Source organism: Salvelinus sp. IW2-2015, unplaced genomic scaffold, assembly GCF_002910315.2.
Source record: "Salvelinus sp. IW2-2015 unplaced genomic scaffold, ASM291031v2 Un_scaffold2421, whole genome shotgun sequence".
Taxonomy (NCBI): Eukaryota; Metazoa; Chordata; class Actinopteri; order Salmoniformes; family Salmonidae; genus Salvelinus; species Salvelinus sp. IW2-2015.
In genome coordinates this window covers 10,971-25,161 of record NW_019943742.1, presented here as the reverse complement: position 1 = coordinate 25,161, position 14,191 = coordinate 10,971, and the positions used below count along the sequence as shown (strand labels likewise).

Below are 14,191 nucleotides of genomic sequence, written 5' to 3'. Positions count from 1 at the left end.
GGGCCGAGGTGCTCCGGTGAGGGCATTACGGTCAGGTTGTACCATCGTATGGTCTGGGGCGGGGGCCGAGGTGCTCCGGTGAGGGCATTACGGTCGGGTTGTACCATCGTAGAGAATATATGTACGGTTGTGCCGTGTTCGCCGCAAAGACAGAGTTCAGGGGAAGGGGGATTCAGGAGTGGAGACGTGTACTTAATATAGGTGAAAACAATGACTTTGTGTGCTGGTTTTCATGGGTTAGAGATGTATTTAATGCAAGCATCCACAGGTGAATATATACAGTATATATATATATTTTGGAATTTGTGGAAATAAGTAGATAAATAACTGGAACATTTGTGAGAAGAAAATAGTAACAATAGTTAAAAGTGTGGGTGCAGAGATTTAAACACCCTGGATACCGTCAGGAGAGGTTTAAACCCTAAATTAGTAGATGTACTCAGCTGCAAAAGACTGGGTAGGTGAGTACATTGATAGAATGTATACATCTGCTTTGATGGCAGGTTTGAAACCTGTTATCAAAACAGCAGTTGCAGAGGGTAGTGGATGAAATAGAGCAGGATGCTTTGAGAGTGGAATGTAACTCCGCTCACTGTGCAGTCGTGCGAGGGGTTAATACAGCCACAGTGAAAGTCACTAATGGTGGTTTAATGGCCAAGGTAGGACAAAGAAACATGGAGGCAAAAGTAGCGAAAAAACATCAAAGRGTAAGGCGACAGATCCCTGTTTTAGATGTGGGGCCGTTGGTCATTGGAAGAATGAGTGTAGAGTGATAATGGAGCCTACTGCACCCGGTGCATTCGGGGGGGATGCAGCAATGCAAGTGTTTGCATCTTTGACAAAAGAACAGCAGCAAACACTGTTAAAGGCAGCGGGGCAGGAAACTTTCAAATAGCGGTGTATGGCCTCAGTTCGATCAATAGTGGTACATAGAGATGACAGTTTCTATGTGAAGGGAGACATAGGAGACCACATATCACGCAACTTTCTAATAGATGCCTTGAATCAAATATCACTGATTCCTTACGATGAGATATATGCTAAATTTGCGACAGGAAAAATWATMACATTTAGCAGGGTAATAGGGGCATCATCTAAGGCGATACAGCTATTACACMTCTTTGAACATAGGTCCAGTAACAATACCCAGATKATTTTACATGGATAGAAGTGGAGCCGATTTTGGGGGTTGGATAATCCTTGCGAGAATCAAAGACAATGGAGTCTAAAAGGTAACAAGTTAGAACCGGAACGGAAAAATACTCCTTGCAAACTCAGAAAACCTTGGGGGTTTTTAATCTCGTGACACATTTTATTTAGTTTTATTCTGAAATAGATTTACAGAAAAATGTTGTAGTGCTGTGGTTATGGAAAATCATGGATTAGAGAGACCAGTCATTACGGGAGTGAATTGTTGGACTCGGTGGAGAGATAAATGTGGCTGTGTATAAGGGTAGTACATGCTAAATTAAGGGCACATAAACAATGGGGTGGATTAAAACAAACCATTAATGATTGGAGGGAGGACAGTGGATTTATCATTATCGAGTTTGGTTTGTAATTAAAACGTACAAGTTGCTGATTAAGATGTAGCATAGCGAATGCTAACGAAATGTACACTTTCTCTTCCAGGAGAGGAGGGGGTGTCATTTTCTTTCTCTTTGGAAGGTTTTCCGAGGCTATGGTCTTGGGAGAGCAGTTAGTGAAATTCTGCAGTGTTATAAGTATAAAGGTATGCAGATTATGCTGTAAAATGAGCTCCCAGATAAGTAAGGCCTGGCCATGTGTGTTTTCGCAATACGGTTTATCACACACACACACACCAGCACGCAAACACAACGTACCGGTTATGAATATGGATTAGTGGTGTTAATACCATGGGATTTATTGTGTGAGGTCTTTTCAATGTGGTTTTAAACTGGGTACGCAGAATGATTGAAATGTTTTAAATGGTTTCTGAAGGAAAGGGGAAAAAAAGGGAAAGGAAATACTTAATGGTGGTGAATGACCTTTGACCTGACTTTCTGGTTAGGCCTGATCAATCTTTATAGAAATAATGGACAATAGGATTTTTTATGCATAGTCTATTTTACCATTACCTTATTGGATACAATTATTTCCTTATGAAGTCATCAAGAGTTGTAATTCTAATTGGATGTTAATACTCTAAGTTGTTTATCTTTGATTTAACAGGCAGTGTTATTATGTTGGTTAGTGTTTCTGTCACCAGATTGGGGATGTTGTATTGTTGGGATTTCTCCCGAGAGTTTAGCGATATAACTCCCTGACCCGGTATCTGCTGTGAGGTAGACACTATGTTAAGGGAGTATAGGACAATTTAGAAAATGGTCCCAACATTGTGTGGTTATGCTCTTTGAAATTAACGTTATAGGGAATTGGGAGAGCGGAATGGAATGTGACTGGGGGTGGCTCATAAATGAAGGAAGTGGGTAATAGAGTCTCTGGGATAGATCGTAGGAGAGGACCGCTAGCTGCACAATACAGAATATAGAGACTAGTATGAAGTAAATTGATTGTCACACAGACCCAGATCATGGTGATAGTAGCACAGATAGTGCTGTAATTTCAGACACTATTGTCAACATTCAATGAGGGGTTTGTCAAAGAACGTATAACACTTGAAAGGAAAGCCACAGATTAATCTATACAGGAAGCCACATCACCGTAAGGGAAGTTCTCTGTAATAATAGCATCACATCGGAAGAGTGTAATTAAAAAACGTTTATTAGGTTGGATACTCTTCCAACGCCACCACAGGACTTATGCCACATGAAGTGGTAACTAACTGGGAGATCAATGGGAGTACCGGGTGCTGTTATTCACATCACAAATGAGTGATCTGGCCATAATGGGAGAGTCTATGTTGTCCTATTGTCAGGAAATGACCCATGCGTTGGCAGTGTGTATCTTCCCAGGTGAAAGAGACCCACCGTAGACTCCCCCAGGATTGGAAAGCACACTCACTACAGCCAGGACACGAGGTGTACTTGAAGGTCCATCAACCGGGTACCTTTCAGCCCAGGTGGACCGGACCCCACACTGTCCTACCAGTAACTGACACAGCAGTAAAGGTATCAGGAAGGAAGGCCTGGATCCACGTGTCCCAGGTGAAAGCTGAACCAACACCTTGGGAGACTTGGGAGAGGCCGAGCAAGATGGAGAGGCTAGAGCAGGTTTTGATAGAGGAGGTGATGATGGAAAAGAAGGAGTATAGATCACACTGTATAAGGGCAATAATGTGGGGCCTAGGGACATTTCTAGTTGGGGTAGTGTTTGTAATCACTACCACTCCAAGGGGAGAAAATTAAATAACACTTTATATAGAGTGGATAGCTCGATACAGAGATACTCGGGTCCATTGGGAGATGGTAACATCCAAAGTTGCTGAAGCCGTGAGCCTAACTAATCATAAGGGCATGGTGATATTTCCATTAAGAAATAGATCTAGTGTCATAGACGTAGGATGTTCCATATGGGGATGGTTCTCTTACAAACAGGAATATGGAAAGAACGCAATGGAACAGATAGTTTGAGGAATGAAACCAGATTCTCGTCCCTCCCTCATTTTGGCATCGTGTGCGATAGACTGCAGTTAAAAGAAAAGCAGATACTAACCTTTAAGTTAGTGTGGGCAGAGGACAAAACTTCAGAGAGTTCTACGACACCAGACGTCAAGCCAGGTGAAGCTACAGACACGAAAGAGATGGGATTATATTGGAGCAAGAGGTTTTACATACCTGTCACTCCGTATTACCCAACACCAACAGGAATGAAATGGTCTGGGAAGATGTTAGATAGTGAGAGACCGAGGACCTGGGGAGAAATAGCTTGTTGGGGCAATCAGACCCTGGACGATATTATGCGAAGAGAGTATAATGACCAGAAAGTCCTTGTCGTTAAACGGCATGAGGAAAGGGATATGAGCAGATGAAGGCTTATTTACAGGCTCGGTTAGGCCCTACTTTAGTTCATGAGACAAATATACACCAATGTCTGTGGCAGAGTGGGGGAAGTGCAGGACATGTCTATGGAGTGTTGGATGTGGGGGTAACCCATGAAAGCCCTCTCCAGGGTATCCCGAAAACCAAGGCCATAGTCTTTACAGGGACAGGAAATAAAGGAATAAATGGGACAGAGGCGGAGGGATACCTCGCCTATAAACTAAGAAAATGGGTGATAGACTCATTAGAGAATGATACCACTCCACGGTGTAGAGTTATACAGGGAATAATGTGCAGTGTGGGAGAGACAGTGGTCTGTGCCGAGTGGAAGGACTCTGGGAGGGTGATTATAACCGTCGCTGAAATAGTTGTATCATTTCAGACTTTAATAGCCACATATGGAGAAGGTTTTATTGATGAAAGGACAACAATTGAGAGGGTTGCCACAGACCCATGTATACAGGAAGCTGTATTCCCAGAGAAAAAGCTTGCAGTAGTGGTGGCAGCCCATCTGTTGCAGGGGACGATCAGGAAGCATGTGACCCAGAGATATGGAGAACTGGACACTCTCTCAACCCCACTGCTCTCTCCTCCATATCAAAGGGCAGATAATGACATACCTGCCAGAGAACTGGGACCAACACACGTTAACAGGAATTTGTAGAGGGATTGTGGGAAAACAACTTTCAGGCCCTAAAACCTATGTCACACACAGGGTTTTCACAGGGGGTGGGGGATTGGTATGCCGTGGGATGAGAGATGCGATCCAGATCTGAGTCATGGTAATTATTACCCGCCAATCTCTACTGTCGCACAACATAAGGAGGCAATAGATAAACTGGTCAGGAAAACGTTAGGAGAGGACTGGGAAAGAGGCAGAGAATATCTCACAAACTCAATCATAGATCTAACGGTAAAGCCGGTGATGAAAGTTACTGACAGTGACAGAGTTAAAGCGGTAACAGAACAGCATGGTATTGGACTATTGATCAAATAAAGTGGATGTTGGAATATGTGGCATGGGCAGTGTTGGCAGTTACGGGGGTAGCTCTGGTGGCATTGTTTGGATTCCATATAGTAAAAGCTTTGTTGTTGAAATGCAACTATAGTGTGGATCTGTCACTAGAGGAGGTGAAATTGATTCAGGCTACGGCTCGCGTCTTTAGGGTAGCTTTAGGAGGTGAACGCAGTGAGGACTTGGCTGAAAAACATCTCTTGTGATCCTGTAGCCCTTGATGGAAGACTGAGGAAAAGCATAATACACTCAGCTGACTGTTTCCTTGGTAATAAATACTTGAAACTTCAAGCTTTTGGTCTCAATTCCTGATTGCAAAGAGGTTGCAATAGAATTTTCCTTTTTAACAGTTTAAACAACAATAATTCAATTATAAGTAATACCAGAGTCTGTTCTAATGAAAAACTTTTTTAAAGCATTGCAAATATAATACATCTTTATCTGACATTTTGCGGTTGCATGAGGCTTGGTGCTCATGGAATCAGTAGGCTATAAAACAAACACTCAAACAAGCAAAGGAATTAGGATCTGTCTCATTTCTGTGGATATATATGGATGATTTATAAAGCAAAATATAGGGAAAGGCGCCAATTCAACGGAGCACTGAAGATTATGTTTCAGAACCGCGCAAAGCGACCGCTATCCAACGTGGGAGAAAGCGCATGTTATAAAATAGTAATATATTAATTAGTGTTGCACCATTATTCTTAAATAACAGAAACATATACAATTTCAGTAGCATGTGTTTTTGATGAACTGTGCCATCCCCCAATGGATTACATGCTGACCAAACCGGATGCCCGCGTGTACGCTGATTTTGTTCACCCACACCAGAAGCGATCAGGAAACGCAGTTTGAAATATCAAAACAAACTCTGAAGCAAATACATTAATTTGTGGACAGGTCGAAAAGCATTAAACATTTATGGCAATTTAGCTAGCTAGCTTGCTGTTGCTAGCTAATTTGTCCTGGGATATAAACATTGGGTTGTTATTTTACCTGAAATGCACAAGGTCCTCTACTCCGACAATTAATCCACAGATAAAAACGGTAAACCGAATTCGTTTCTCTTCATCTCTCTTCCTTCCTACAGGTTTCTTTTTCTTCTTTGGACTTTATATGGCGGTTAGCAACCAACTTTACGGTGCATTACTACAACTTACTGGAGTGTAGACGTCAGTTCATCTTTCAATCACCCACGTGGATATATGCTCTTAAACACCAATTAGGAGATTTGAGAGGCAGGACTTGCAGCTCGTTGAGCGTCACAAATAGAACCAACTTCTATTTTAGCACCTGGCCACGCAGACCCTCGCTGTCGCGCGCAAGCAGTGTGAGTGCAATGATTCAATAACATGTATGTGTAAATTTATTTTGCAACGCTCGCGCAGGCGACTTGAGCGGTGTGGTCAGATTGTTAGTCTACTGAGACAGGAGCCAATCAGACAGAAGGCTTGTGCACCATGAAAAAACTAAACCAATTTGCAACTGCTCGACTAAAGAAATCTTGGTCGACCAAACAATCGGCCAGTTGACTAAATGGGGTCAGCCCTAGTAGAGAGTTCCCCTGAGAGGCCTGATCAGCTCATGCAGCAGAGTCCACAGGGAGTCACTGGGAGCTTTAGTCTATTAGAGCAGAGAAGCCAAACATATCATCATCATCATGTTCTGCTTCTCTGCTTCTCTCTACTGTCCCATCAGAAAAGAGAGACACTCAGAGAGGCTGAGGAGACTACAGCTCTACTGTTGGGGACAGAGGAGGGAACACAGCTGGGAAGTGTGGATAACACACGTACACATGCACACACACATGCATTTCACACACACACACACACACACACACACACACACACACACACACACACACACACACACACACACACACACACACACACACACACACACACACACACACACACACACACACACACACACACACACACACACACACACACACACACACAGCATGAAAGCCTCAGGGAGCAGACTAGAGGGACTGACTGAGGTATTGACTGACAAATTAAACATGCACATGTATCTCAAGCAGAGATCACAGAGATTTACATTTACATTTAAGTCATTTAGCAGACGCTCTTATCCAGAGCGACCTGACATATACCAACCTGCCATTCAGGTAATTGGAGACTGACCATACCAATGCATAAAGATGCATATAGTTTGATGCCATTTACAGTAGTGGTATGGTCATAGTCATTTGTCCTTCCACACTTAAAACAGTTTTAAAATGAATGCTGTGCTGGTGTCCAGGAGCAACAAGTGGGACCATACATACAGTAAACATAAGCAGAGAAACAAAGGAGACCATGTTAGATGCTTTCTAATACTGAAGTCAGCAGATGATGCTGTGTGGTAAGTGTGTGAAGGAAACAGAAACAGGAAGGAGGGGCAGATCTGCACATCCCTGATATTCCAGAGCAGCTTTTCTTAAAATATGGGTCGCGACCCACTATCCTGTCAATGGTGGGTCGCGACATAAATGTATAATTATTTCATTAATTACTGAATTGATTTGGCCAAGTGCAACTGTGCTCTTGGTTCAGTGCACTCTCTGGTTAGCAGCGGTCTCTGCTCAGTTTGGCAGCTGCGCAAGTGGGAGAGTTAAATGGGAGATGCCCGTGTGCGTCGCGGTTTACCGGATCTTTTTTCTGCAGTTTTCTTGAAGATCACTCCGCGACCCACACGCTGCAGCGCTGTCGTTCCAAGCTACTGTCATGAAATGAACTCATGCTAGCCAAAACTTTTCTGACTGAGCTCAATCGTCATGAAACGCAAATACAGTGATTACTTTTTGTCTTTTTCATACAAACTTTGAGAAATAACAAGGAGCGCCCACAATGTGTTTTGTGTATGGAAGTGCTTAGTAATGAGTCTCTCATAACGAACAAATTAATAAAACGACACGTCCTGATCAAACATCCACAGCATGATGGTAAACCCAGGGAGTTCTATTAGAACCAGACAGAATGCTTCAGGAAACAGTGCTTCAACAGTGGAAAGGTAAGTCAGCTAGCAAGGCATTGTTGTCATTTTATAACAGGTGATGATAAGCACAAATAAGGGAGTACTAATTAACTCTCATAGAAGTAGATGTGAGTTTCTCTTTCAAACAATCCCCTGGCCTTGTACACAGCTAATAGCTAACATTCGCCAAAGCAAGCTAGCGACTGATAGTGTAACCCTAAGAAACCGTACAGATGTAGATGAAAAATGATCAGGCCTTCTGTACATTTTACTGTATAAATGATTGTTGAAAACAAGTCTAGGTTGGAATTAGAGGTCGACCGATTATGATTTTTCAACGCCGATACCGATTATCGGAGGACCAAAAAAAGCAGTGCAAATGCAACGACAGTGCTTTTTTTGCGAATGCGCTTGTTAAATCACCCGTTTGGCGAAGTAGGCTGTGATTCAATGATAAATTAACAGGCACCGCATCTATTATAAGCAATGCAGGACAAGCTAGATAAACTAGTAATATCATCAACCATGTGTAGTTAACTAGTGATTATGTTAAGATTGATTGTTTTTTATAAGATAAGTTTAATGCTAGCAAGCACCTTACCTTGACTCCTTGCTGCACTCGCATAACTGGTAGTCAGCCTGCCACGTAGTCTCCTCGTGGAGTGCAATGTAACCGGCCATAATCGGTGTCCAAAAATGGCAATTATCGATTGTTATGAAAACTTGAAATCGGCCCGAATTAATCGGCCTTTCTGATTAATTGGTCGACCTCTAGTTGGAAGTGTTGCTGTTAAAATACAAGTAATCATTTTTATTCTGAACTGGAATAAACTGATTGAAGCAAGATGCTTTTTGAGGCAAACACTCACACAGTTCTGGGTTGTTCATCTACAGCAGGAAGCGGTCTCCTGCCTGACTGAGAAAGCAGTAGATGTTCTGGTCCAGTTTGGCACCACATACCTATGTGAGTCAGGGTTCTCAACTCTGACATACTTAAAAAAGTACAGAAAGAGTTTCAAGGCTGAGCATGACCTCAGCGTTGCACTGTCAAAAACAGAGCCCAGAATAGACATGTTTGTTGAAAACTTCAACCAGCCAAACACCTCTCATTAGGATTGTGTTTGTTTTCTGGTCTACATCTGTGTGATGTGATCAATCAGTTTATTCCAGTTCAGAATAAAAAATATGTGTTGTATTTTAACAGAAACAGTTCCAACCTAGACTTTCTATCAACAATAATTTCTACAGTAAGATGTACAGTAGGCCTGATCATTTTTCATCTGTACTGTTACTTAGGGTTGCACTATCAAAAAGTCTGTGTGTGTTCTGTTATACATCTGTGTGATGTAATCAATCCGTTTATTCCAGCTCAGAATGAAATAATTTATTGTATTTTAACAGCAACAGTTCCAACCTAGACAGATATGTAAGTGTTTTTAATTGGGGAAAATAAACCTGAAAATATATTTATGGATATTTCATTGTTATTTGTTTTTGTCTCTAATCCTGATTAATTCTTGATTCCTATAATAAGGAATTTTTACAGTTTATACAAACACAACTGATTAGATGAGGTAAAGATGAAGGACTTACCTCCACTTTGGTTAAAACGCTGCTTTAGAGTATTGATGTCGACTTTGAAAATCTGCTGGGAGTTCATGAAAATCCCTGTGTTCCTCTCCCAGTACTGTGTGTCTGTATGCCTGGTCATCCAGTCCTGTTTGGGCACCGCTCTCTGGCTGTTGCTGTCATAGTGAACCATCTGAACACCATCCACCATCCCCACAACCACAAACTCTGGGAAGTTGGAAACTTCAGAGGATCCAGTGTAGAAATATTTCATTGAGTGAGTCACTAAGGGGAAAGAAAGTAAATGTTAATGTTGAATTGTGAACAGATAATTGTTTCTCTAAGTCATGTAGGCTAAACAGAGGTTCACATTTTCTCTACAATCACTTTCTAGTTTCTCCACACTATTGTTTAATAAACTGGTTGTTCATTAAATATTACTTTGAACAATTTTACTTTGTACCTAAATAGTTGTTTTTGTTCAACTGCAGGACGCCATTTATAAGGAAAGTTTCTAAGACAGGATGTAACCCCTAGATATTACACATTTTGTGTAACAGACATGGAAAACCAAGAATGTTATATCAAGAGAATGATCTGGAATCAGTGTAGATGGAAACATTGAACATTCAGAATAGTATTCTGAAATGGAACAATGTGATATTCCCAGGCAGATATTTCTGTGGATTCATTACCTGTGATATACACAAGTGAAAACATGGAATCCCTTCCAAATGTACAGCATGTACATTTTGGAAGAGATACGGTCCTGTGTGCCTCAGTTGGTAGAGCATGGCACATTGCAACACCAGGGGTTTGGGTTGAAATCCCAAGGGGGACCAGTACGAAAATGTATACACTCTAGTGTTAGTAGTCTGGATAAGAGCGTCTGTTAAGTAATGTAAATGTAAGTTCATTGATAAGACTGATAGCTAAGATGACACTACTTTTTAACACATCTACATTTGACCTTGTTCTGTATTCATCCCCTGATAGGAACTACCAAGTGGTTTATACTTTCTGATTCAGTTCACACTCAGCTGAAGGCAATATGGCATGAAAATATACTTTTATGAAAGTCTATTAGTGGATTATATTTAACTAACGCCACACACACATACACACCAGACCTGAAATTACAAGTTTTAACTATGCTTTGTGGAAAGTCCCAAAAATTCTGGGGGAACAATTTGAATACAGACCCCAAAGATTACTACTTTTAATAACTACTGGAAAACATATCTCAAAAAGTGACTACTTTTCAAAACTATTTGAAAACAGGTATCAGAAATTAACTAATTGTTTATACTATTTGAATACAGATCTGAGAAAGCAACTACTTTAAAAAAATATATTTGAATACAGAAACTATTGGATTGGCTGCCTTATACTAATAGGACTCCCTAAAAACACACCACTTTGATACAAGTGATTTTTCATAACAGATTAGGAGAGTATTTTCCCTAACCTTAACCTAAGTCTCCTAACCTGCTGTGTAAGTAATCAAAGTGGAGTGTTTTTATGGAATCTCTTCAACTAATGACAGGGCTGTATCTGGAACTGCATCACACACAATCTCCTATACTATTCCAATCTATCTGACAGTCATATTTGATCTACACAATACATTTACATCAGAACATCTTGTAAATGTCCATTATCTGATTGTTCATTGCCCCAAATGAACATAAATCAAGTCAAACCAATTATATTTTTTACAGATACGTATAAATAAGTTGTAACACTCAACTACTGTATGACTCTTTCAACATGCCACTGAAAAGCTTGAAAGCTGCAATATATTTTATGATCCCTGAAAAAACTGAAGAGTAATTCAAAGCCAATTGCAAACACCAAATTGGATGCTTAGAAAAAACAACTTAGAACTTCTTTGTCATCTGAGCACAAGTGTTCTTGTTTCAAACACACACTGTACCATATTTAATGGATAATTTACTAAGAATACAAACTAACATGATTTTACACCTAACTTGACTGTAGTTGATTCAAGAAGGCAGTTTTGGGATATTTAGTATCCTTTCAACACTTAGCCTAATGGCCATATTTTGTTACTGTTAGCATTCTCAGTAACACTGAATATTAAACTGTTCTTGTACCTGTGTAATAAAACTTTTGGATCAACATTTTATTACCCTGTTGTTACAGAATGCTTTGGTAGTTGCATTTTAATTGCATAGCAATGAGCTGAACGTTTTTGTAACTACTGTACACAAGAGGAATAGTGACTGTTCCTTATTCCACTTATGTAATAAGTGTCATTTCTAAAAGCTTATGTAACAACGTTGATATTAATCAAAGTTACTACACATGTATAAGAACTTGATGTCAAGTGTTACTGTATTACCTTATGTCTCACTCATTATGAAAATATATTTGTTTGTCATTTTGAAGCTGCAACAGAGGTTCACTCTAATGCTGAGGTGATTCCATGTTCCTCGTGTATTTAATTCTAGGCTATAGTATATACTAAGATTCATATCTGAGAGCCCTCCAAACCAAGTGCTATTGATTATATATTTACACTAATTCAACTAACTGTTGTAGGTTTTGGTTCTTCATCAAATATTTGGCAGCCATAAAAATACATGTTTTTATATTCAAAATACTTAAAAATATTATTTGATTTTCTGAGACCTCTATTTGAATATCAAAGAAAATAGTTGCATTTTAGTTTAAACTCTATATAAACTATATTTGACTACTTTGAGTATTTGAAAAGTTGGCATTTTCAAATAAACTACAAAATACAACTGTTATCTTCACAGGTCTGTACACACACACACTCTTCATGCTCATTATATACGCTGCTGCTGCTGCTACGAAGTCATTTTTTCTTACTCTTATTATTATTTATCTTGATGACTAGTCACTTTACCCTGCCTATATATACATATCTACCTCAACTACCTCGTACTGATCCTGTACATTGATATGGTACTTGTACTCCCTGTATATAGCCTCATTCTTGTGTATTTTATTGCTCTTGTGTTATTATTCAACATTTTCTTATCTAACTTGTGTTATTATCACATTTTGTCTTATCTAACTCTGCATCGTTGGTAAGTATTTTATGGTAAAGTGTAAACCTGTTGTATTCGGCGCATGTGGCAAATAAAATGTGATTTGATAGGCAAGTGGATGCTTCTATAAGAGACCGCACAATAGCTTTGTTTCTGGTATTATACTGCCACCTTGAGGATGTTACTGCAAAATAACATGCCAAACTTTTTTTCTTGCAAGCGAAGTTGATGTCCCTTCATAATAGCCTACATCTTCACTATCACAAAACGATTGGAACTGAAATTGAACATACAGTAACTTAAAAAGATTGTAATTACAGTACACATTTCCAAGCTAAGATTGCACCCTCACATATGTCTATTACGACTTAAACTTTCTCTAGTACCAACCCACTATCATCTGATCAGTTAGGCGTGGCAATTGTTATATCGAGGTACTACTAGGCAAGACAGCGAGAACCTTGTAACTAAAAGACAGCAAATCTTCAGGTTTGTACATTCCAGTGAATTATATTACAGGAATACAAAAACATATAGCTATGCACAACTAAATTCAACAAAGAAGCCCATTGTGAAAAACAAATATTTTCGTGGCAGATCCAAAAGTGATTTTGAATATTCCAAATAGCCTAAAGAGAAATGTTTTTCTAATGACCATATTGCATAAATTCATTAATAAAAAAGTGTTTTTCTAGGAATTTAAAGCATAAACCTAGGCTGTAGTAGACTATTCCTTGGTCAACATGCTTTCTAAAACTCAGTGCATCATTGTGATTCATATCAGTTTATTTCAATGTAAATGCTACTGTCTCCCTCTGGGCACAGATTTAAATTCAACGCCTATTCCACGTTTTACATAATTTAACTGAAATTACGTGGAAACAACGTTGATTACCATTGTGTGTGTCCACTGTCAGGACTGCCACCTCCATTCATATGTATCTGCATCCAGTACGAATGAAGCTAGAGGTAGTTTTGCGAGCCAATATTAACTAGCGTTTTGCCATAGAGAATCAGTCATTGCGCTAACGCTAGTTAGCAACTTTCTTCAAACTGCATGCAGAGACACATACAAATTATATCCACGAGTTAATCTGGCTCCGAGGTTGCAGATATAGGACTTATTTTCCAAAATCCCGTAGTATCCATTTAAGCAAAGGCCTTAAATAAATTACCAATATAAACGGAAAAAGGTCATATTTTTGTCAAATCTAAAATAACTTTCTACTGACCAGCAGATGCTGTATGAAGAAGTCCTACTCCCAGCACCAACAAGATAAAATCCTTCATGTTGACGTTCTGAAGTAGCCCTATGCGTTCTTTCCAATGACTGTTTATATGAAGGTTGTCTCTGAGCGGTAACGCACATATGAAATGAAATATATTTCCCACCAAGTTAAAATGCGCTTGTATATCGTTTTTGCGTTTTTGAGCCAATTAGAATTTAGCCAGCTCAAGCGTCATTAGAATACGGGTGGAACTAAGCAGCAAAGGTTGACGTACGAAACTGAAAGTAAGTTGTGTGTAGTCAGTCAACGAGTAGTCCAAAATAGTGCTGTCATTGGGGGCCTAGATATTTTCACTATTAACTTTGATGGCTTATTGCAACTCAAGATAGTGTT

At 39.7% G+C, this 14,191-nt stretch overlaps 1 protein-coding gene across 1 annotated transcript in view; it reads right to left on the bottom strand.

Moving 5' to 3' along the window:
- LOC112073921 (BOLA class I histocompatibility antigen, alpha chain BL3-7) overlaps positions 1–13,952 on the bottom strand; it is a 40,059-nt gene extending 26,107 nt beyond the window's left edge. The window contains exons 1-2 of the mRNA XM_024141159.2: positions 13,802–13,952; positions 9,553–9,813 (exon numbers count right to left, since the gene is read on the bottom strand). Of these exons, the coding sequence (XP_023996927.1) occupies positions 9,553–9,813; positions 13,802–13,859 (319 nt within the window). The 5' untranslated portion in view covers positions 13,860–13,952. The remainder of the gene's footprint in view (positions 1–9,552; positions 9,814–13,801) is intronic.
- Positions 13,953–14,191: the final 239 nt, after the last annotated feature.